This window comes from Lethenteron reissneri, chromosome 18, assembly GCF_015708825.2.
Source record: "Lethenteron reissneri isolate LAM-NWPU_2019-01 chromosome 18, ASM1570882v1, whole genome shotgun sequence".
Lineage (NCBI taxonomy): Eukaryota > Metazoa > Chordata > Hyperoartia > Petromyzontiformes > Petromyzontidae > Lethenteron > Lethenteron reissneri.
The window spans coordinates 9,135,896-9,162,140 of NC_083796.1; the positions used below are offsets into that span (position 1 = coordinate 9,135,896).

At 41.1% G+C, this 26,245-nt stretch overlaps 1 protein-coding gene across 1 annotated transcript in view; it reads left to right on the forward strand.

Moving 5' to 3' along the window:
• Positions 1–26,245, forward strand: part of LOC133343843 (adhesion G-protein coupled receptor V1-like) — a 106,726-nt gene that overhangs the window by 37,543 nt on the left and 42,938 nt on the right. Inside the window, 28 exon segments of the mRNA XM_061553750.1 lie at positions 858–988; positions 1,955–2,054; positions 2,288–2,467; positions 4,126–4,289; positions 4,343–4,344; positions 4,472–4,560; positions 5,050–5,128; positions 5,409–5,547; positions 6,187–6,328; positions 7,018–7,280; positions 7,745–7,920; positions 10,199–10,323; positions 10,829–11,016; positions 12,077–12,205; positions 12,343–12,453; positions 12,721–13,000; positions 14,099–14,227; positions 14,638–14,860; positions 15,239–15,443; positions 16,251–16,397; positions 16,666–16,918; positions 18,839–19,041; positions 19,409–19,585; positions 19,973–20,155; positions 22,327–22,506; positions 22,935–23,099; positions 23,321–23,441; positions 24,817–24,940. Of these exon segments, the coding sequence (XP_061409734.1) occupies positions 858–988; positions 1,955–2,054; positions 2,288–2,467; positions 4,126–4,289; positions 4,343–4,344; positions 4,472–4,560; positions 5,050–5,128; positions 5,409–5,547; positions 6,187–6,328; positions 7,018–7,280; positions 7,745–7,920; positions 10,199–10,323; positions 10,829–11,016; positions 12,077–12,205; positions 12,343–12,453; positions 12,721–13,000; positions 14,099–14,227; positions 14,638–14,860; positions 15,239–15,443; positions 16,251–16,397; positions 16,666–16,918; positions 18,839–19,041; positions 19,409–19,585; positions 19,973–20,155; positions 22,327–22,506; positions 22,935–23,099; positions 23,321–23,441; positions 24,817–24,940 (4,408 nt within the window).

Consider the following 26,245-nt stretch of genomic DNA (forward strand, 5'->3'; position numbering starts at 1 on the left):
AACCCACGACCATCCTGTATACCAGGCGAGATAGTTAACATCTCGTCACCATGGCCACCCATGGCTATGTTCTCCACCGATATTTTTTTCCATTAACTTGTTCCCACGTGTCTGTAGAAAAGGGAATGCAGTTGACTGAGCGACGAATCCTTATATAATAATAAACAGCATATTTAATCGCAGGACAGTGAAAAGCGTTTCCTGCATGGCAATCTTAAACTATTCGTTACAGCAAGAGCACCCTCGTTGGGTCAAAATTCAGCATAGTCACTTCATGCATATATTCCATTTGGTTCGACTGGATAGCAATGAATATCGCTATAAACCTTCATAGTTGTATGTTGGTTGATGAGACAGATAAAATCATGACTGCCACACATGCATAATAAACCTGCCCAGGTAACTAGAAGACCAATGGCACCCATAGTGTGGTGGTGGGACCCTTGGTAATCTGTTGGTTACGAAAGAGGCAGATGAAACTTAGGCCAACGCCACGGGAAAGGTGTGGTTACAACCTAGTGTCTTGCTCCGGCTCCCAACTTGCCATTTTATTAAAATCACAAGAGTTGTTTTTCTACCAGCTCAAACGCCCAAATTACTAAGGTTCGCACAATCCACTCAGGTAGCCGAGATGGCTTTGGTGAAAGTTGGCTAGTGGGCCCTGCCTCCCCACGACTATGGAACCATAGTTGCATGACAGTATGGCGACTGAAACAGAGAAGATCTAAGAGCAGATGGTGAGATACTGTTGGGGCTGATCGTGGAGGTTACGTGTCTCCTGCGCAGCAGCTGCATGATCTAACAGAGGTCACAAGAGTGCTGGCGAGGCATGCTGGTGTGTGTTTTCGTGCTGCTAGGTGACGTGTTGCTGCTCCGAGTGGAGAGAAGTGCGCCTGCTGCTGGCGCTGTTATGGTGGACTGGTCCATGACAGGGAAGAGCATCTGGAGAAACTTTCTCCCATACAATGGAACCATCCATTTTGCAGAGGTTCGGACTCACGGAATGTCGGCTCAGTTACTGTTGAAACAAAGTCAATAAGAATTATTTTTATAAACACAAAACTCAAGAGGTGACAACAGCTTTAACTCCAATGCATCACATGTGTAAGGGATGCCGAAAGACATAGCCTGTGAATAAAAAATAAATAAATAATCAATACTCGCCGAGTGACGACTTGTGAGTTCAAACAATGTGCTCAATTCCCATCGGTGATCTGCCACATTGAGAGCTGCCGTCTTGAGCACGCAACATGATTGGAGTGTTGGTGAAACATTAAAATCTGATTGAAAGAGAGATTAAATTGAAAAAGCCCAGGACACGTGAAATGTTCATAATGTGTCGGTTGGAGGAGCGTTAGGGGAAACGGAGTTGATTGGCGGAGAGATGGAGAAAGTTTGAGAAGGGTGAGAAGGGGATTAAAGGAACTGCTAACTGGAGCCTGTGGCGCCTGAAAGAAGTAATTCACGGACGTCTGTAGGTGCTGCGGCTTGCACCTGTTGAAGAGTCGTAAAGAACGAGCTACAAAACTTACCCCGACTGGAACTCCTTTACACGTGTATTTAGCTATCGTGCATGCTCTTTCAAGATCGACAGTTGTACAATCCCTCAGATATAATATTAAGAAAATATCTCCAAAATAAAATAGCTGGAAGTGAAAACTCTGTATGTTATAAAATAAAAACAAGAAAATAACGTTTACAACCTCTCCATTTCTGTTAGCAATAGCATGACGTGCACATTTAAAAGATATCCTTCGTGAGCTTGTGAAATTCTAAAACTATAGATGAAAGTGGCTTCCGATTTGTTTATTATTCTTAGTCAATTGTAATGCGTTATTTAGATACATAGGATTTCTCCTTATACATATGTATTTATAATACATATGTATTTATAGTACACATATATTCCCCGCTCGTTTCCTCTCCGTGTATCCCCTCATCTGTGTCTGCACAGGGGTCGCTCGGCATGAACTTCTCGGTGAAGCTGCTGGAGGATGGAGTCCCGGAGGAGGAGGAGGTGTACGGCGTTCTGCTGTCCAACGTCAGGACACTTGGTCGGTCACGTCCCATCGTCTACACCGCTTGGCCCTGTGCACTTTTCATCCACCTATGATCGTTGCAGGCCAGGATTTCTCCTTATAGCTCTACCCCAGTTAATGTCACATCTGATGACTAACCTTTGTCACTTCGCGTGCCGTGCCGGCCTTCATAGGCGCTCGCTAACAGCACTTGCCCCTACAGTCTGTTAAGGCTATAACGGGGGATCTTTGTCTTTGCGGTGTTTTAGGGATGTGGTGGGGTGGGGCAGCGGCCCTTGACGAGCAGGCGTCGGAGGCCGTGCTCACTGTCTCGGCCAGCAACGAGCCGCACGGAGTCATCGGCTTTGCCCCTCAATCTCGATACGTCTCGACAGCAGAGGGAAACACAACGATCACGCTCTTCCTCGTCAGGGAGTTTGGCTCGGAAGGTATCAGAATCATCAAAATGTTTATTTAGACTGGAGGAGGAATTCGCTCATCGGCGACGAAGCTCTTTGTAACAGGTGTCCAGTCTGGGCACAGGCGCAGCAAGTTGCAGCGGCAAACGATACAAAAACAACGATAGGAGTGCAAAATAGAGGAAATGGTATACAAGTCAAAAATAGTAATTAATCGATTTCAGGAATACTATTTATCAACATTGAGCAAGGCAGCAAAAACACCAACAGGCAAAACCTACGATGGGTATTTTTTCTAGATTTGAAGTTTTCGTGACTGCAAGGATTCATATTCATGGTTAAAGTCACGTAGGTAAAGAAAATAAAATTAAAATTAAATAAAATATACAAATAAATAAATTAAATCACTATGTTTCGGGCGCAACACAAGCGTCCGTCATCAGGTGGTGACAACCACAGCAAGAAAATTGTTGAAGTAGGCAAAAGAGCAGATTGTGACAAGGGATTATATAGCTGAGGAAGGGGGGAGGAGCCAAGGGGAATGTGGGGGCGGGGCATAGGTCAGAGGAGAGTTACAAACAACACTGATGACTACCATGGGTACACTGCCCATCAGAATGCTTTTACTTCATATTAATTCGTATCGCTGCGCGACCGCGTGGGTCAGGAATATCGACGCGTACGAAGGGAAGTTCAGAAAAGGTGAGAAATGCGCAAAGAAGCGCGAAAGAGAGGCACGCTCAGAATGGCATTGAACAGACGCAGAAATGAATGCACGGACCAGGGGGACAGACACAAACCGGAAACATCTCGTGTTGATTGTCAATCAGAGGCATACGTCATATTGATGTGTGCAGGGCACACACACAAAAAAAAACCAAAAAATTGCCTGTCCATGCGACTGGTGATCAGAATCTGTATTAAGACTGCAGGAGGAATCCGATGAGCTATGAAGCTCTTTTTAGCAGGTGTTCAGTATGGGCATGGCAACCTCAGAGGTGCGAATGCAACCAAGAGGGGAACCACCATGGAGATGGAGCAATCATTCCGTTCATATGGATTGTTCATCTGCAGGAGCGAGATGCATTATTGTTGCAGCACAGGCGTGTGATGAATGCTCATCCAGCAGTGGATTGATCATGAATTATTTGATATAATTGCTCCTACGTTACAGTTTGGATAAACTGTTGCAAGGCAAGATTGAGGATTATTTGATAGAATTATACCGAATTTATCGGTTTTCTTTATTTAATCAACGTGCATTCAGAAATGCCCCTAGCCACAGTACAATCAATGGTGATGAGTCCATGCTTGTATGCAAATAATGTATTACCCAAAACAGAACTTTTTAAAATGCTTAAATGGACTATTTTGCTGAACCAGCAACACACATTTATGATATTTGAGTGTATCAATGCACACATATATGTGCGTATCCTTGTCATCATCATCATATCACACCTTACACAAATATAAAATAAGTCTCAAAGCACCAACAGAATTGAGAAGCATGATTGAACAGAGCGCTGCACCTAGGTAGCACACAAACATCGAATCACAAAAGTTGAAATAATTATATCCAGCACGTACAATTATTGCACACATCCTGACATGTTTCCATTGAACTCTGAATTTTTTGCAATGGTGTCATCGGGCTGTAACGACTGATGTAATCATTTCGCTGACAGGAGCAGTGAATGTGACGTATATGACTTCCCGGGGTTCTATCAAGTCACTGGAGCCCGGAGAGATGGCTTTGGCAGATCCTAAGCAGGACTACCTTCACACGGCCGGCTTCTTTATTCTAGAGGAGGGACAGACATCAACGTCCATCCGTGTCACAGTTCTGGAGGTAAATGCAACACTCCTACCTGTCAAGGTGTAAGAATAGGTTCAAATTTCAAGGAATGAAATAAAACATGCAGCTTAATTGTTCAACTTTTCATGTGCCTGCACAATTGATGAGGGGCATTATATTGAGCTTCTCGTTCGTGTAAATACTGTGCACTTTGGCCTTGTATTTTTTTCTAGGACTGAAATTCCAGAGGTCAGTGAGGTCTTTTTGGTGAACCTGACATCAGTCGAGTTGCTTGTGTCAACAGCAGCTGGGCCTCCACGTCTGGGTAAGCAGCTGTCATTCCACTCCCGTCACATTCCACACCTGTGCTATGCAGGGAATTTTTACATTTCAAATCGGAAGACTGATGTCTTCCAGTATGTTGCATTGTTTAATAGGGGATATGTCACTTCACTGTTTTTGTATGTGCATATATATTTTTCATAGTTGCCCAATGTATAACATTTGATACATTATTTTCTTACATACTTTCTCTGGTACTTCCATGTATTGCCTTGCTGTAACCTAATTCTAATTACTTTATTGTTTCCTTTCAATAACTTTTTGACTTTTCTTCATCTTGGATTCTCTTTCCCATGCTCTTTTCAAACTTCAAATCTGCTGCATTCAATCTCATCAAGAACCTGAAATAATTAGATATAAGCTAAAAGGTAAATATCGGAATTATGGCTCTTTATTCATTTTGATATTAACTTACTAAGTAATATGTTTCAAATGGACAGCTAATTAACGCACTGTAACGTTACTGGTACAGACATCTTTGGCTTGGTGGCGCAAGTTGTTATCGAAGCTAATGATGGAGCAGGAGGAATTATATCTTGGAAAATAAACAGGTAAAGTGCGTTTGTATTAATACTGTTCACATTGATGTCTTTTCTTATTCAGCAATGGTTACAATTACACTAATTGCGGTAACTTTTACAAATAAATTGTTCCCGCGAGAAGAATGATGTAGTTTTAGCACTGCCTACGTTGTTCACAAGTTCACACGAAAGTTTTTTATTATTATTTTATGTATGTAGAACTTATTTTGCACCGTACGTAGCCAACCATGCTGAATGTAGTTTACCTTTATATTATTATATCGCCTTGCCATACGTGTTGCATTTGCAGCAGTGTGGTGAAGGAGGACGTGGGCAAGCTGAGAGTGGTGTTACTAAGGGGGCCGGTGGCCTACGGCAGGGCATCTGTGCTGTGCTACCCACAGAGCCTGGATGCTGAACTTGGACTGGACTATATATTCACTGCTGGGGTGAATATTACTACTTATAGTAACCATACCGATAACTCATAGTCTATGGATCTTTTGGTAAAGTCATTTAGATATGAAAAAAATGCTTCTGTTGTGATCGAAACGTCGTGATATTTGTATTATTTTATTCACTTTCTTTTTATTATTTTATTGTTATAATTTTTTCTATCTACGTGACTTTACCGAAAGAACCATAGAATATTAATTCCTGCAGTTACGAAAGTTTTAAGTCAAAACGCTAACTCATAATGAAGGTGTTTTTTTGGGTTAGATCGCGTACATTGTGTCGTTCACCCACCACCGCCCGACACAGACAATTAGTAAGGTTTGTCGCGTAAACAGAACGTGCCAATTAACTGCTACTTCAGCACATCGTTGTGTTAGAGAGTAAACCCGCAACATTTACAATTTGAGTACGACGTTTCACTGGTGATTACATTAATATTGTTCAATATAACAGTAACGCGACTGTTTTTGTACCAAATTTTGTAAAACAAAAGTACTTGATATTTTTCTTGAATGACACCCTGGATCTCACTTGAAAGGAGACTGTCTGTCTCATTGATCTTTCACTTGTCCTAAATTCATGTCATTGATTGATTGACTGATAAGACTAATGCTGTTTTTTTTTTTACCCAGACATTATATTTTGAGCATGAAGAAGACATCAAAGTTTTAGAGATAGACATTGTGAATGATACTATTCCTGAAGGAATCGAAAGGTTTCAACTGATCATCGCCAACCCTTCTCCAGGTGTAGAGATTGGTCCTCTCAACACAGGTGACTACCAAACATTACCCTGCTAGTACAGGATATTGTGACACACGTATGGTTTTCAACAACATGTTTTACATTTAAAAGAAACGTCGTCCTGATTATGGTGTTAAAATTCTGTCCACTGATGGTGTCATCTAAAATAAAACCGTGTTGAGGAATATATATTTTTGGTTCTTTCGGTAAAGTCCGTAGAAGGGAAACAATAAAATAATACAAATATAAAATATATTTTATTATTTCCCTTCTACGTGACTTTACCGAAAGAACCAAGAATATGAATCCCTGCAGTCACGAAAGCTTTAAATCAAAACTTGTTGAGGAAGATAAAGAGGAAACCACCTCAACGCTCCCTTCCTACTTATACCTGCTGAATCATAGTATAGAGTACGGCGTTGTGAGTTGCTTTGGTTTGTTGGATATTTTTGTTGCTGTTTTCATGTAAATTAAGGATGTACTGCTTTGCATGTTACTCGCATGCTCGGCTTGATTGTATCTGCGTCTGCCCGGGTCAACAGCCCAGAAAATATATCCACACCCAGCACACAACACTCTAGTATACTTCACTCTATTACCGGAGCTACCGGTCACGTTCCTACTTCAGTTTCGCCAGCGACCCAGAAAATATTCAGTGAGCAATTGAGCCCCTTGCATGCATGTCATGAATACATTCCTCCATTTCCCTCTCTTCGCAGCCACTGTCACCATATTGGCCAACGACGACGCACACGGCATTTTGGCCTTCGACTCGGACGAGGCGGTGGTGCTGTCAGAGCCGGTGCTGTTCTCCGTCGCAGACGGCGTCGCACGGATGCTGATTGTCAGGGAGCCCGAGCTCGGGGTGTTTGGCCGTGTGAGCGTGCGGTTCAGGGTGACACAAAGCAATAGCTCTGGCCCCGTGCTGGATCTGACCCCGTCTGAGGGTGTGGTGGTTCTGGAAGACAGGGTCAGATCAAAGGTATAGGACGAGAACACTTCCAACGTGCATGTCGAGTGGATATTGGCTTGTACTTAATACATTTACGTTGACTTATAACATATTGTGATGGAACAATACTGGTTGTATTCGTATTATAAGTGGCTGCGTGTATAAATATTTTAGAGTTATAAATATATAATCGCATCTTTTCTAAAGAATTTTAATTAAGGCTGCCTTGCTACAAAATCAATTTCCAGGGCAGTGAAGAGTTAACTCATTGAGTTGCAAGCTGGCATTCCCAATTATCACATCTCGTTTCAATCAATTTCATTTCGACCCCCAATTAATTGGTCTAAAAAAAAAAAGTAACGTTAATTAGGCTTGCGGGACAGAGGTGTGTGCCATTGCCGCTGCGGATGCTGACGTTGAGTTGCTCGTGAGAAGTGCACACAGGCAGACGGGGCTTTTCGTGTGAGATGACACACACGCCGTTATCTTTGCAGCCCCTGGAGATCTCAGCAGTGATAGACGATGAGCCGGAGATGGATGAGATATTCCTGGTCACACTCTCTTCTCCCACCGGAGGAGCGGTTTTGGGAAACAAGACGCAAATGACCATCAGAATCCTAAGGAACGGCTCTCCTTACGGACTCCTGAATATCTTTGCATCTCATACAAGGTGATGTTTATTCATTTATCTTTAATTATATTTCATGATATACTTATGTAAATTAATGCAGCCTTATCGGTAATTGTAAATCACATGGCAATCAAGGGCGTCATTCAAAATTAGCTGCATCGGCCAGAGGTGTGTGCTAGAAAACACTCTCCTATACATTTGCCTAATTGAGGTACGATTCATAACTACCATACAGTGAGGTAATTCTCTGCTGAATTTTATTAGACTCGGGAGCTTTTATAAATCTCAAAGTTTGTGCATGTTCAGGAAATAATTGTTATAATTGTAACTTCTGCTAAATATTCCAACGTTGAAGTTTGCGTCTTGTGTCTCTTGGTTAATCCGAGAAATATTTTCACGTGTGTGCTTAATTAGGCTGCATAGTAGATTTAAATGTACTACAGATTTAGTGTTTGTTGTGGTTGATAGTAACGTCTAATTGCTGTCCAGTTTCATTTGTATTTAGGGATAATTTGTTTCTAAAATAGCATGGGCTGCCTTAACATACCCCATATTAGCATTGTATTACTACCTTAATGCTACATATATATGTAATTAAAACCCAGTGTACGTAATTTACAATTTCTGAAACATACCTTTTTAACTTAAAGCTTTCGTGACTGCAGGAATTCATATTCGTTTGGGTCTTTCGGTAAAGTCACGTAGATAGGTTCAAAGAAAATAACCAAAAATACGACGTTTCGATCGCAACACAAGCGACTGCTATTTTTTTGTTATTTTCTTTGAACCTATCTACGTGACTTTACCGAAAGACCCAAAGAATATACCTTTTTTATTCACATCCAGCAGACATTGTGACACTTTAACAGTGTGCTCAAAAAGTTAACAGAAAATAACCAATCCATTAGTATTTTTATTATAATATACAGCTCTTTGTCAACCTGGTTACTGGATGAACATCTCCACAAACCGTCTCATTATTCAACCGTACGTCACCATGTCCTTCAGTGTGGGTTGGTGAATGAGCGGTGGGGCTTTTGGCAGGAATGCTGCAGATATTACTCCTCACTCATGTTAGCTTTGGCTGGGAATCGAACTCATGTAGAACGAGTTCACACTGCAGGTTACCTCTACTTCAACTTATATCATAACAATTAACTTTGACCTATGTGTCTTTGTATTTCATGGCAAAAGGCAGTTCTAGTGATTTAATAAGCATCTGGTAACAGCACACACGGAAACAAAGGTTATGCTTATTTTGTTTCAATAACTCTTTTTGTTGTATAATTATTATTTTAGTAATTTCACCGATACTTGGTAGAATAATCAATTACAGTACTTAAATAATCAGATATTCCAGCTCTAGAAATTAACGTATATACTTTATTTATTCAAAGGGTGCCACGATGGTGAGACGTGATCTACCTCGCCTGGTATGCAGGAGGTCGCGGGTTCGATCCCGACCCTGACCCCTGCTGCTGTATATTTGCATGTTCTCGCCGTGGTCGCATGGATTTTTTTTCTCCGGGTCCACCGGTTTTTCCCTCCACATTTATAAACATGCGTTTAGACTCATCTTCTTGGTTCTTTCGGTAAAGTCACGTAAAAGGGAAATAATAAAATACACTGTAATAAAAATAAAACATAATAAAATAATTCTCACGACGTTTCGGCCACAACGCAAGCAGCCGTCCTTGCGTTGTGGCCGAAACGTCGTGAGAATTATTTTATTATGTTTTATTTTTATTATTTTATTATTTCCCTTCTACGTGACATTACCGAAAGAACCAAGAAGATGAATCCCTGCAGTCACATAAAGCGTTAAATCGAAATTTTATGCGTTTAGACTATTTAGATTATTTTGATGCTATAAATGTGCAAGTGATACAACACTTTGTTGAGCTATCATTTGTGGCCAGGTCGCTTTTGAAAAAGAAGTTAATACCTGAGTGTGCTTTGTCTGGTAGGATGGAGATGGTTTAGTGTTGTATTTGTACGTGTTTGGGTGATTTGTTTACCTTTCTTGTACTTTGCACTACTGTCATGTTTTTGTATTTTTGTTTTTTTAACGTTCTTACCCACCCCGACAGAGCTTCACAGCTCATTAGATTCCTCCAGTATAAATTAATATTCTGATTCTGTAATGCGAATGCACGGATACAAAAAAAAATTAGGGCAATTTCTCGGAGAGAAAAAAACAAGTAGAGTTCACCCACTCAGCTTGCAGCATGGGTAACAACACATTCAGTGCGAGGTTAAGTCACGGTGGAGCACAGGTGCGTGACACGAACTCAACGCGCGTGGCTCTGTCCGCCAGGTCCGCGTCGGTGAGTGTGCGGGAGGGCGATGTGACCGTCTACATGCACGTGACACGGAGCCAGGGTCTGCTGGGCAGGGTGAGCGTGGAGTGGGAGACCCAGCCCGGGACGGCCCAGGGGCAGAGTAAGATTCGGTAGATCCTCTCTTACGCGTGCCACCCAAGGCAAACAGTGGTGGATCTTTTGGGATGGGTGTCGGCTGGCGAGTTCGTTTCTCGTTTCCAATACTGAGCAGTAACAGCTAAAATATAAAGTGCAATACGCTTACACAGTTAAAGCCCCCCCCCCACCACCCTGCCCCCCACTGTGCTTCTGATTTCACGCACATGTGGAGCATTAGATACGGAGCGTACCGTTTCTGTGCGGGGATCGTAATAGGATTGGAAACCATTCGAGATCCACCACTGAAAAGCACATTCACCACACACCGCATTGTGTCGCTGTGCCTCTGAAAAGATCTCTTGCCAGCAGGTTTTGTTAAGTTGTCTCCAACTGAATTTTTTTAAATTTATTTTTTAAAAAGCGTCACACCGCTGTTAAAATATGAGTTGCGTGCTTTATTGTGCCGGCAGAGACTTAGCAGCGTGGAGGGCTGAATTGGTTGCATTGCGCACGTTGTGTTTCCACAGGGGGTGATAGTAACGCATTAGCCACTCTGCAGATGTTCCCCGAGGCTGCAGGCTGGTGCTCATTTATTCATGACGGCTCCGTCTACGGCGTACTGCTGCAGTCAGCACGTGTGAGAAACGCGAGCGATTCGAATGGCACAGAGGTGTCCGTAATCTATCGTTGGCAAGGCGTGTTTGTGCCTCAGCAGGTAGGCCTCCGTTAATTGTTTTTGTTTTAACACGCCGTGCATAATCTTAAACGAGACAGGTAATGTGGTATTACATCTATGGCCGTGTTTAGTTTGGCGGTCCGCCTGTACGGGAATGTTGTATGGTGGGGTGGTGGAGGGGGGGGGTGATGCATCAATCAGGTTAATATTGCAACTGCTTAGTTGGTGAATGATGGGATGCCGACTTGCTGGTGCGAACATTGCCAAGTTGGACCACAAGAGGGAGCGCTGGCGTTAGCAAAAGACACGCCAGTTGTACTAATCACACAAGCAAACTGTGTAGAAACTCAATATTTTAATACTCTACGTTGATAAATATACGGTGTATGAAAAGTGATTGCTCAAAAGGCAATTATTTCACCGGTCTAGGGTTCAACAACAACAAAAACGATTTCAATTTCATTAAGCATCTAAATGCAGCTGAATCTCAAGATTGAGTATTATACACACAAATGAGGCACTCCATTAGGGAAGAAGGTGAAATGGAAAGAGGTGGGTTGAGGGCAGGGACACATGGGAGAGGGGAGAGAGCAGGAAACACCCAGGCAATCGAGTTGAAACTCATTGTAATATTTACTTTAAATGGCTTCATTTGTCTTGAGCAGCGATGAGACATTTGTAAGGAACTGGCTCTATATGTCCACTGCGTGCATGTAAGAATTATCTGCTGCATATATTTTTTCTGTATTATTATGATTATGATTACGCGTGTTTATCCAGCAAAGCCTCACCGAGCCACGTGACTCTTTTTTAAGGAGGTTCCTGCCCAGTTGTTGCAGTCGAGGGCGATGATTTGCTTTGTACTGTAACATTGTATTCCAACTGAGGAATTTGCGGGTAATTTAGTTTTTTTACTTGCCAAATGTATACGGTGACGCTGACACACGAGGGCCTACTCTTGCAAATGACAACACGGAATCTGTTAATATCCAGCGCGAAGCAGTATTTGAACGTTTAATACACACCTGCAGTATTGCTCAGGGCGGCCGCTGGATTCTAAACCGTGAATCTCTGCAACGACGTTATGTCCTGTCTCCAGCATTTCCCTACAGATGGTGCTTCCAGTTGTGTGACGCTCAGCGTTAACAGCACTCCTCATGTGCTCATCAGCAGCGATAACGGAGGCAGTAATCTCTACGCCTTCCTTCCAGATGGGGGTATACAGCTGGTACGCTTCATTTTGAGTCAATGCCTTCAATTAATAATACACATTCCTTCATGTAACACATATATTACGCGTATATTTTCTGTCAGCTCTTGAATGTGCATTAATTAATTAATTAAGGCCTACTTTCTCTTGAACAGCTTCAAGAATTCCCTGGAGAGAGATTCAAATCAGTCAAACATTTTATTTATGAACATAACAATTATTTAATTTGCCTTGACATATTCAATGAGACTGATGTGATCACACAGGTAAGCACATGTGCCGAGTAAAACAAAAAAAAGTGTAACCTGTGAAAGAGAAAACAGGATAAATTCCTTAAGGGCTAGGTGTGCATGGTTTAAGACAAGAATGACATCATTTGGGAATAGATTATAATTAATAAACATTGTGACTTGTCATACTCTTTACACATTGTGAGCATTTAATAGCGGTATAAATAGTTGGAAATTATAAATGCAAAAAAAAAATGTGCAGCTTGCTCTTGCCTTGGTTAACTTGCACTTTGTTCTTGCCAGGTTTACGTGTGGAATGGAACCGGGTTTGCGTCTTACCAGAGCCTAAGCACTCCCTGGGCCGGAGACGTGGCTATGTTTTATCTCAAGGGGATTTTAAATCTCCTGGTGTTACGTGCACAGGACCCAGGTGGCAACGTTGGGCGTTCCCGCTTGTATGCGTGGAGAGAGTCTCGCTTTCAGAGCCCTCCTCAGGAGCTCGCTGCAGAAGGAACTGGAATCGTACACGTCTGCTTCATGAGAAATGAGACGTTCTTATTTGTTTTAAATACAAGCAGCTCAAGTAATTGTTTTTCTTCCCATTTAATTATCACATATTTAAAGCACTATTTTTTTACATCCAGTGTTAATTAGTAGTTAATAGTCATCACCGACGTCATCGTGTCGTTATTTGTATACCGGGCGGTGGTGGCACACGCCTGTAATGCAGCACTGAGGAGGCGTGGGGTTGGTGGTTCACCACATGAATATAAAACTCCCCTTGGGCATGGAGCTGCCATGCCCTGGCTTTCCAGGACAACACAGTACAGCAAAAAAGTTCTGTATGGGATAGAGTGTTTCCCCTTTCCCAAGTGCTACGGTTTTCTCCGACATGTAAACACTCATTGGTTGGGCAATAACACCTATATATATATAGAACTGTAGAGTTTGGATTACTTTGGGCACCGGCTGTCACATGGCTGCCTCCCTGTTTATCTGTGGTCCTCGCACCTTTGAGCCATTCTCTCTATACCAGAGTCAGCGAATACTGTGTGATACGTTACAAGTTTAATTTATTATACAGTAAATATATAGTTTTGCGATATTTTGAGGATTATAGAAGTTTTTAACCACGAATTTTGGGATTAGCAGGTTATTGGAGGATGGAACTTTGGAGTTCTACTTTATTCATTGTGTTTACATTTTGTATGTAAATGTGTTGAATGTATATCACAAGTTATTCAAGAGTTTTTATAGTTGACAGTTTGTTGTTTTACAGTTCCTGTACTTTATTTTTTCCATACCTGCCTGCCATTGCATGTGTTTGCATTTGTAACCCCGATTTCTCTTAGATAATTTCACGATCAATCAATAACCCTTTCTGACCAAAATATACTTGATTATATTATGACTGGTGGTATGACAATATAGATATATCATAATTGTATGTAGAATGTATTTATTTTTTATTATAACTGTACTTTTGCGTAAAAGGCAGCAAGCATTATTGGACGATGCTGCACCCATTTGGAATCCAACTTTTTCTTTTTTTAAATTCATGAAACATCTATATGTATTACACGATGTGAGAATCAATTTAAACAGCTTCGTGTCATATTTTACCGGATTAAGCATAAATGTTAAGCTATATCTGCGTGGCTTTGTAATTAATGTTTTACAGCGGAATTGGGAAGCATGACTTTGGACATATACCGGTGGAATTTGGAGATGTCCTCCACTGTGCATCAACAGACACTTTTAATTGAAAGCTTAAAGCGCATAAACACCTTCACAGCCTCTGGAGGCAATGGTACAGTTTCTCTTGCATCAATACTCACCGTTCATCAAAGAGTGTTAATGGAACCATGATAATAATGATGATGGATTGTGGCTGCATTATTGCTAAGCTCAAAATTCTCTAAAGCCCTAAGCTGTTGGGGATACCAGCACACAAAACATGTTTAATTTATCGTACCTTTTATTTTCTACTCCAATAAACCATCGCCCCTTAAGTAAGCAGATGGAGCTAAATAAATATCGTCGTAAAGCACGTTTGGCTGGATATACATACTTGGGAGATGCATATATATCAGTAAAACAACCATGACGTATTTTATTATTCATAATCATCGCCATTACCAGCATCACCTTTAGTTGTCGTCAATCACCGTGCAGTCATGCTCATCAAATTTTTATGTCATATTTTTTTTAAATATATAGTTTACCTGATTCTCCCTGGATCAAGAGGCTCATCTCTCTTTGAATGGAGAACAGACACGGGGCTGTTTGAAAAGGCACTGAATCTTCCTGCAGCCAATGACATCTTCCCGCTCACCGTGACTTCTTTAAATGAAAGCAGAACTTTATTTGCACTTGCCGCAGAAGGTTATTTTGCCATATATGAACTTTCCAGCATACACCATCCGTCAGATTTCATACCTGTGTGAGTACACCTTTTTCCCTTATGACGTTTTGTTCATCTAAATGTAAAGTCATAGTGCTTATGTGTATGGTTTTACATGCCAATGCGGCCATCCTCTTAGACCGAGTTGAATTAACATTTGAATACTCAGACATATAGAATCTGCACATAGTTGCCTGAACAAGTGTATATAAAATACATTTGAGTAAATCAATAATTTATATTTCATGCCTAAACATATTTTTGTTGGCCTTCTCTAACTTTGGGGAAAAATTGTGCATAAAGATATTTTATGACAAGTAAGCATACTCCTGATGAATGGGATGTGGTTTAAAATATAATATAAGAACACCATTTTTTTATGATTATTTCATTTGGTGATTTTTTTTTTATTTGTAGATCTAGCAAGCTGGTGTTTGAGCCCATGGAGAGCAATATGACAATTGCTGTGACTATTCTGGAAGATGACATTCCAGAAGATGATGAAGAATTTAAAATTGTTCTCAAACATCCGGATGGAGGTGCAGAAGTTGGTCCGTATGGCCAAGCCACGATCACCATCCGGTCCAATGACGATGTCCATGGGGTATTTGGATTCACCAAGGTGGGATGATTGACGGCGTGATTGGTGTTGAAGGCTCGTTTCTTTAACCTGTTGAGAAATCTTAGTAGATATTCAATCTGGGACACAATTCATGACGGGTTTCCAGCTCTCATCCAGAGTGATGGACTTTTCACGAGTCATAATTTCACCAGTGGAATTGCAGCTTTTCTCTCTTGGGGGACATGGCAAGGTGTCATGAAACTGGTGACACATTGATTACTAATCACAGGGTGTTCGACAATGTCCACTATGCCACAATTAAGTGGAAACCTCACGACAAAAATACACCTGCCTGATCCGCTTGGAAAGGAATCAGCTGCAATGGAGTTAAGGAGTTTCCACCATTTGTGGAATTATTCTGAATGCGTGTATGTCAGGTCAATCACACCCTGATTGCTCTGTTACGAGCATGGTTGTGGATTGTTCCCATGATACCATAACACTGTGGGGAAATCTCTTGCCCTGCCCGTTACATATGATTGGCTGGTTCATTTTAGAGTGCACGGTTATAATGCACCTATTCCGCTCTGCTGAAACGTGAGAATAGTCGGCCTTGAAATAGCAGAAATTCACCCTGTCCATGAATTGCACCGAAGCAGTTATATAATTTTGTATTATTGGTATTTACGCACGCTTAATCATGTTTTACTCGTGACGTTCAAAGGATGGCAAACAAGTCTCTTTAATAGATAGCGAAAACAAATATATCATTATCACGCGTGGATTGGGTGTTTTCATTACAGGTGACATGATTCCATCCTTTGAGTTTTTAAAAGTGATTTATACATGTCACATTCACTTTTGTAGGAGTCTCTTTATACAGAACTGGAAGAGCTCCCTGTAGACCAAATGGTGAGCTTCATTGTGGAACGTCAGCTTGGGACGCTGGGTCAGGTGTCTGTGCACTGGATTGCCATCGGTGATGTGAATGACATCACACCAAATTCTGGAGTGGTGAGTATCATTAAGAATATTTGATCACAATTTTTATTAACAATTGGTAACTTCATGTTATTTTTGAAATTCATAACATGTATCGATAGGATTGATTTTCATTGTGTTGATATCTGATGAGACACCGCTAAGATAACTTTAAAACTTTTTTTAAGCATCGCTTCAGGCACACATTTACAGCGGGTTAACTAGTATTGCATCACAATTTTAATGTTTACATACATGTGCAAAAAGTGCCTAAATAATTCGTATTTTCGTTCATTTTCAGGTCTCATTTTTATCTGGCCAAAACATTTCTGTGCTGAGCCTGACTGTGCTCGAGGATGCCATTCCTGAGTTGACGGAGTCCATCTCCATACAACTGAGGAGTGTCACTGTGTCTGGACGGGATGGCCAGACAAGGGCCAGGATTGACGCCTCCAGCGGCAGTGCTTTGCTCAACATCTTGGCTAATGATTCACCCTTCGGTATATTCGGCTGGCATCCTGAGTCATGGTTCGTCACTGTAGAAGAACCCTCAGGTATTTTGGCTTCAGGGCCTTTTTTAAATCAAAACAACGTGGAATGAGAAGAAGCTACGAGGCTAGTTTATTAAAACTGTAAAAGGAAAAAAAACGCCACTTTTTGGGATGAGTGGTATGAGACCAGTATATGTATTTCCAAAATTTAATTTTAAGTTCTGTGCTGTTAGAACACTTTTACAGTTTAAAGCAATGCTTTTTAAAATGAAATCATGTGTGTGTGGGTGTGTGTTCATATATTTGAATTAGGTTTGGAAGCAAAGAAGTATATATGCATTTCCAATGTCAACTATTTAAATCTTTGCATGAGTTTAATAATTTCTTTCGTTAAAGGTATAACGAGCACTTTTAAATATTTCATTTCGTTAATGTCCACACACTTTATTAACTATAACCTGTAGGAACATCTAAGATTAAAATGTTAAATTAATGGACGGTTGAGTTTTAAAACAAAGCATCCTAAAACTAAGTTTAAAATTGGAAAGTGCCTTCATATTGCCTTAATTCGATCTATCCAAATTTCACATCTGCAGTCTTTTTTTTGTTTTTCTCAAACGAATTTAATTCCAATTATGCTATTTGACAGCACATGATGCGACGAAGAATACTTTTTGAAATCTCGCAGGACCATACTGCCACTGTGTCAGAGATCCCTTGTGGAAGAAAGCACTTTTGATGTATCCTTTCCATAACAGGGATCGCATTTCTCAAGCATTCTCTGAGATGTTCACGTGACAAACAATTATTTTCGCTCTCAGAGATGAAATTTAGTCAAGTTAATTGTAAACCCAAATTCAACACGATATTTTGTTGGAGTGTTATCATTAATGACAGGGGTGAGACTATCATATTGCTACACTTGAGAATCCAGTTGAATAAAATGTGGCTACCTGTATTCTAACCCACGATTTTGGCAATGCCGGCTCAGTGGTTTGAGCTTTGAGGCCTCCAGTATCTTAAAGTTAATTTGTGTTCGGCTGGCTACGTATGGTGTAAAATAAGTTCAACGTACACACACACACATCCATCCATTGATTCTCCACAAACGGCCTGCAACTTTTGTTTAACTCCTACTCTGCTTGCTTAACACTGTCACATTGTGTATGGGTAATTACAGAGCAAATCTAACCACTCTAAATGCTACAGAAAGCCATGGAAATGTCGTTAAAAACGCAACTGCCCTTTTCCATGACAATGACTATGTGCATGCTCTGGCAAACCTTTACTTCATCTGTTCTTCCAGCTTCTAATTAATGGGCGCTGAAAGTGAATGTGCACTCATAAAAAAATATCTTCAAGGCAAGGACGTCATTGAATCAGAGGAGATCGGGGAGGTGACGATCAATTATATATATAAAGAACCTTATAAAATTATTTTGTTTCCAAATTGCTCTGTAATTATTGATCAGAAACACCCAAGTCCACCTGTATATGTGACAGTGATCATTAGACAAGGACAGCTTTTAACGTTCAGATTTAAAGCACTCCTCAAAAGGCACACTTATTATAACGTTATTTATTTCTGCTACCGCTATATACGCTCTTACTTCCGCGTGGGTCCTTGATAGTGCCATTGTCAACATTTCAGTAATTGTTATCGACATGCCATGATGTGCAATTAGCTTTTCAGTACAATCTTACTAATGTAGGTCAATGTTTAGATTTGAAATAACTTCTACAATGACCTTCCAGTGGGTGTTTTTTTTTTAATTACCAGCAATCAGAGGTCGCTATTTTTAGTATTTAAAAGGGCTATGAAAATAAAAGCCAAGCTACATCATGCCTTTCATTAAATTATCTTGGCTACATCTGACATTGGCACATCCAAAAACGGAGTGCTAATAGCTTTGCAATGTAAGCATGTCAGTATCTGTTATACGAGCCATTTAGTAAAATTAATATCCTTTGCTTTCTGTGCAGAAAATGTCAGTCATGTGGCGCTGAAGGTGAGCAGGGAAGGTGGCTCATATGGAGATGTGGCCGTACATTACTTGACAACCGTTGCCAGATCCCAACCGATGGTGCACAGGGCATCTGAGAACATGGATTTTACTGCCACAGTGGCCAGCATCATCTTAAGAGAAAACACAACGGAGGCAATTGTCCAGATAGAAATTCTGCCCGTGAGTATTAACGTGGTAATCTATTTTATGCAAGAGGAAATTGTAAGGTTTCATGGATGGAGGCCTCCGTATAGTATGCTTGACCATGCGTGTTGTAATTCAGCCTTTGCATTAAAAAAATGAATAGTTTTCATTTTCTGTTACAGCAGGTTTGTTCAAAATATGCACATCTTGAAATAAATCTTGCGTATGTGTGGCAGCATGGTGCTTACTCATGGGCCCGTGATCTAGCTTAATACAACGGCTATGTAATGAAAAAATGCTTTTTTTATCATTTGGCCAATAGCCAAGTTGATTTTGATAGCAATTATTTAAAACGTTACAGAAAACTTGAGAAGGTTTTTCTTTTTACTTACTTACGCCTCAGGATGCAATTCCAGAGCTGAGGGAGATGTTCTACGTGAACATTTCGTCAGTGGAGCTGTTGGGAAACGTGTCTGGGGACTCCTGGCCGACTGTCAGACGCCTTGGGGCAGAGCTGGCTGGCATTACTGTGGAGGAGAACGATGAACCTCATGGATTCATTCAGTTCAATGTCACCCGGGTAATAGTGTCTTGTCTCCTAAGTCCAACTGATTCTAATTACATCCCTAAATGGATGCTTGAAAGAAAAGTGTCGATAAATACTGGAATTTTCATAGACATGAAACCAGAGAGAAGCATGTATTTGTAGTTAGGTAATATATACATTATATTTCATTTTACATGAAAAATATTTTTCACAACGGCAAATATTTTACAACGTTCATATTAGACAGATTTAAATTGATTAAGGAGTTGTATATAATGTATCTAATTTCCATATTCCTATTCTGTTTTGATAAGCCAATGATCTCCTTAGGCACATTCTGCTCTCATATTTGTGCTTTTTTACATCGGTTGAGTGTTTTGTATGCAATTGGCCTACTGCCACGTTGCGTGTGCGATGCAGGAGATAAGTGGAGTTGTACTTGGCCATGAGCTCCCACCCCCGGACAATGTGCTGCGGCTGCCAGTGATCCGGGTGGCTGGACACTTTGGAGATGTGGGCCTGCATTGGGAGGCTCGTGTGGGAACAGCTAGCCAGGAAGACTTCACTCCAGCAAGTGGAACAGTGGCCTTCACTGATGGCCAGGTATGGTGCCTTCTCTCATAGATTTTTTTCCAAAAATCTCTTGCACAAGAGCCATACGGTAGGGATCTGTTGCTGGCGTTCGGATTGATCGAAAACTTGAATCCAAGTGTTGAAATTTCAGATGAATCGAATGTTTGGTTTTCAGATTGAACCATTCTCGATGATTGGATTGATGTGAAAGTCATCTAAGGAAATTACGACACTAATATTACGTGACTCCTGTGCTTTCCCCACCAAAAGTGGTGTCGTGGCATTGGGTAGCGTCACGCTTTACTCGTGTAGAGACAGTACGGGGAGAGAGACAGTGCGTGTGGAGACAGTGCAGGTGCAGGGACAGTGCGTGACCGAGTGGTCACGAGGTGTAACTACAGAAGGGAACCATCTGGGAAGTTCGGGAAAGTGCGAGCTAATGCGAGAAAGAAGGCGTGACCGAGGGCGGAGTTTGGGGTCCACGCCGGCAATAAAAACGGGTGATAGGCGAGGTTTGGGGCTGCCATGGGATCGGGGTCGACTGTCTTCACGCCATCGCTGTCTTCATGCCGTCGCTGTCTTCGCGTCGTCGCTACTTGCGTGCCATCCCTGGCCCAAGTCATCTGTGCGTTATCCCTGGCCCAAGTCATCTGTGCGTTATCCCTGGCCCAAGCGATCTGTGCGTTATCCCTGGCCCAAGTCATCTGTGCGTTATCCCTGGCCCAAGCGATCTGCGCGTTATCCGTGGCCCAAGTCATCTGTGCGTTATCCCTGGCCCAAGCGATCTGTGCGTTATCCCTGGCCCAAGTCATATATGCGTTATCCCTGTCCAAGTCATCTGTGCGTTATCCCTGGCCCAAGTCATCTGTGCGTTATCCCTGGCCCAAGTCATCTATGCGTTATCCCTGGCCCAAGCGATCTGCGCGTTATCCCTGTCCAAGTCATCTGTGCGTTATCCCTGGCCCAAGTCATCTGTGCGTTATCCCTGGCCCAAGTCATCTGTGCGTTATCTCTGGCCCAAGCGATCTGCGCGTTATCCCTGTCCAAGTCATCTGTGCGTTATCCGTGGCCCAAGTCATCTGTGCGTTATCCCTGGCACAAGTCATCTGTGCGTTATCCCTGGCCCAAGCGATCTGTGCGTTATCCCTGGCCCAAGCGATCTGTGCGTTATCCCTGGCCCAAGCGATCTGTGCGTTATCCCTGGCCCACGCGATCTGTGCGTTAACCCTGGCCCAAGCGATCTGTGTGTTATCCCTGGCCCAAGTCATCTGTGCGTTATCCCTGGCCCAAGCGATCTGCGTGTTATCCCTGGCCCAAGTCATCTGTGCGTTATCCCTGGCCCAAGCGATCTGCACGTTATCCCTGGCCCAAGCGATCTGTGCGTTATCCCTGGCCCAAGCGATCTGTGCATTATCCCTGGCCCAAGTCATCTGTGTGTTATCCCTGGCCCAAGCGATCTGTGCGTTATCCCTGGCCCAAGCGATCTGTGTGTTATCCCTGGCCCAAGCGATCTGTGCGTTATCCCTGGCCCAAGCGATCTGTGTGTTATCCCTGGCCCAAGCGATCTGTGCGTTATCCCTGGCCCAAGCGATGTGTGCGTTATCCCTGGCCCAAGCGATCTGTGCGTTATCCCTGTCCAAGTCAAGTTACCTGCGTGGAGCGTCCTAAATAATGAATAAAGAAACCTCTACAGTTCAAGTTGTCTGAGCGTCACTACACTAGTACTAGAACACATTAAACTGAAACACAATGCAAATAATCGGATAATCTAAAGAAAAGATCCAACATTGAAATTTTAAAGTTTTTTTTACCTGATACTTGGTTTCAACATTACAGATAAATGATAATGTAAAGGGCCCAATTTACGTGGTTCTGGAAGAACGGTTTAAGTGGGAAATATATAATGAAATTTTCTCCCAATTTGACATAAATTAATGATTTCTAAAAATATTTTACATTTAAAACATAGATGATGTTAATACTGGCCTTAGAATTGAAAGCATGTCGGTAAAATGTTTAAATATGGTTCATTTTGCGTGTAAAAAATTCTAATTAAGTTTGCCATTTAAACAGTTGCTGACAAAAGATCATCATGAACCCATAATTTGCTCTATTTTTGTTTATTAAAAGTTTGCCTCCATTAAAAAATATGATACTTTTTGACGGCCAAAAACATTTTTTTACATTTACGTGTGTTTTAGGCTGTCGGTGTCATTGAAGTTTCCATTATTGATGATGATATGTTTGAGCATATGGAGACCTTCAGTATTCATCTGATTCTGGTTACTGGAGGAGCCAAACTCGGAGGAGATATCATTGCCTCGATCAACATCCCAAACAACGATTCTCCTTTTGGCCTCTTTGCTTTTGAACAGACAATAGTAAGTGCTCTTTGGTTATACAATACTAGATACATGTACGTATTTTTTTACGTGAAAAAGTACATACAAATGTTTGTGTGCCATTTCTCTCAATATAATAATAATAATAACTGGTGTTTCTAATGCATATTCAACCCATGTAAATGTTGGTTCATGTGTAAATATATAAAGTAAAAAAAGAAACAATTACATATATTTCTACATTTGATTTCTAAGCATATCCTTTACAAACAGAGCAATTCAACGGCCAACCATAAAATTAGGAACATAATATTAACGCGGTTAATTAAATTTTCAGGAAGCCACTTTGTAACTTCATAACTGGCGGCGTGGCTTTAACAATGCGACGTCTCCCTTTGCTTTCAAAGTGGGTTGCCACCGTTATTCCACTGACCCCATCAAATGTCCTGTCATTGCTTTGGCTACAGCTGCACGTGCAGGAATCGCGCACATTCGATGACCCCGATGGCCTGTTGGAAGCTGCCATCACCAGGACCCATGGAACCACTGGGACCATCCAAGTGACGTGGCAGCTGGAGATGGCAGCTCGAGATGACCTTATTCCTCTATCTGGCATTGTCACTTTTCGAGACGTAATTGAAATGCAGACGCCATGCTTTATATATATGAAATAAAAATTTTCGTGTAATTTATTTGAGCAAATATGTGAATTTGTGTCATTGTCTGAATTTAGCATGTCAATTATCTATGTGATTATCCGCTGCCTGTGCGTGTCCGTGCGTCATTCTTTATCAAACCGGCAGTGAGATGTCAGTGTGTTTGAAGACCTTTGTTGCGACTGTGTGTTGAACAGGGTGACAGCCGAAAGACAATCAGCCTCCGCACCTTGCCAGACTCCGTGCTGGAAGGGGAGGAGACATACACTGTACAGCTCGTGTCTGCCGCCACCAACGGCGAAATCTCTGCAACGGGTGGTATGCCGCCATGGGAAAGATTATAATCGTAATAAAATATCATACTTAAATTATAGTACAGCAGGGTGCTGAGCAGAATATCAAAATGTATTCTTTTTTTTGCTGTCAAAGACACCTTGATTTGGCACCTTACATATGTTTTTTTGTTATTGATCATAATAGAGATGTTTGTTTTAAATCAAATACCATGTAAATGTATGGTTAACTCGAAAACAAAGTATTGGTTATCTCAGTTTAATGATTATATGTGCACTTTGCAACCGTGTAACAGGGTTGCATTAGGTTATTTGGAAAGGCATTGTATGAGGTGTGGGGTGATATTTAATATATCTAATGGCATTTAAACATAACACATCACTAGGCGTTGCTCTCATTTTCACCGTACATGTCTTGCAATGCTACTGGATTTGCTGCAGATGTCATGCTACACCTATGAATGCAGACGATGTTATTGTACATTGCACATTCCTGCTGGATCATACACTTGGCATGATATATTGCCCGCCAAAATGGCAAATACATAAAAGATTCAGCTCATTCAGAAATATTTCTTTGTAGTCCGTACCATGCCAATAATACATATGTATTTGTTTATTTATTTATCGTGAACAATTATCAAAACAATAAAATATAAATTCATGAAAATAATACAAATTTTATTTTACGCAAAACTTTACAAGTGTACGAAGGTCGGCTGGAAAATAATAACAAACTGCAAAGATATGAAATACTGTTTACCAACAGTACCATTCCCTATGACGATGACGCTAATTGAAGTCAATAGCTTGTTGGTCTTCTTGGTTCTTTCGGTAAAGTCACGTAGAAGGGAAGTAATAAAACAATAAAAAGAAAACATAATAAAATAATTCTCACGACGTTTCGGCCACAACGCAAGCAGCCGTCCTCAGGTGAAAACCAGGTCTGTCGAGGCGACAGCGTCTGAATGAAACAACACACGAGCTTGGAGCATATATATAAGCTGGGCGCCTTGATAAAATAAATTTGCATATCAAGAGGAATTTAGCATATTTTTGGGAAATGCAGGAATGTGATTAGTACTACATATGCCTGTGCATTATGTAGGATTAGCAGCATGCTATATGCTCCAAGCTCGTGTGCTGTTTCATTCAGACGCTGTCGCCTCGACAGACCTGGTTTTCACCTGAGGACGGCTGCTTGCGTTGTGGCCGAAACGTCGTGAGAATTATTTTATTATGTTTTCTTTTTATTGTTTTATTACTTCCCTTCTACGTGACTTTACCGAAAGAACCAAGAAGATGAATCCCTGCAGTCACGAAAGCTTTAAATCGAAATTTAGCTTGTTTGTCGTACGTAAAATCAGCAATGATGCCCGCTGTTAATGTGCCCCTTGCAGGCAGAGCTGTGATTGTGATAGCAGCGGACCCAGACGCAGCAGGAGTCATCTCTGTCGCCAGCTTATCCAGACAAGTGTTCATAGGAGAGCCTCATGGGACGTACAATGGAACCGCCGTAGTGAAGTATTGCCCTCTTTTATTCTTGTTAGAGTCATTTCCCATTACTCTGCAGTGCGATCTCAGTACTGTCATTCGAGTGTCTGCACTCATTGTCCTCATTCGCTTTATTACTCAAAACAGTCAACGGACGTCTGCACGGAAGTGTCTTAAATGTGCAAAAATCACACTGTGTGCTGTCTTTTGTTTTCAGGACACGGATGAACGGCGATTCAGTGTAACCAATCTTAAGATGTCTATTACAAACCTTTTGTGTATTTACTGAAAAACCGACATTTACGATGACTGGGTGGAGTGGTGGTGTAGTGGCTATAGCATTACACTAAGACCTGTGTTGAGAAGTATATTTTAACAACCCCTATGATCAACACAGCATGGGTAGGACCTTCATCCAGCAGTGGATTGACAAAGGGATGTTGAATTATGAATTAATATTCCTTAAAATCCTGTAATACTACTTGTGTCCCTCTGAAAAAAGTGCCCTGTTGTATAGTATGAGCAAAGGCAACTAGTTATTTCTGCAAATATGTCTTCTACTATATGAATGTTGTATTGGGAGGTTTTCAATACATGATATATAAAATACAGCCTTTCAACCTAATGCTAGGCTTACTTTGAGGCCGCATTTTCTGCACTAAAACTTACATTGAAGTGAATAGTGAAATACCGACAAATGTGGCATGTGTATAAGTGTGAGTATGCATGTCTGTGATACCCCATTTCGTGGAAATGACTGATATATTTACAGCCCACCGATTAGTATATTCTTAGCCTTCAAGATTCAAAAACTCCATTGGTATCCAAGTTTTGTTGTTGTTTCACTATTACGACAGTGACAGATCTATGCAATATTATAAACTTAGGTTTGTCAAATTAATCTGACAATCTTCATCTTTTGATCACATGTTAACTTTAAAAATAATATTTTATACAAAAATGTATACATGCTGGTATGTGTCTATAAGTATATAGTATTGCCTTTGAATTATTTATATTTGTTGAAAGGTATTTTTTAAAAAAACGTTTCACGTTTCAACATATTTTATAACTCACGTTTAGCTGTTTAACTGTTTAAATCCTAAACTGTAAACAACTTACCGCACAGTTAGGAAAGTGTCAAGTGTGTTGACATTTATTATTGATATTCAACTAAGTGTTCCCAGCACAAAACTTTCTCCAAGTGGGGAAAAAACACAAAATCACATTCCATTTCACCAGTGATTTTTTTAAATCAATTATTCTCCTTCAACATTCATATGTATTTTCCTAAAGTTCGAGGAGGCTCATATTGAGATTAATCTTTTACGTGGG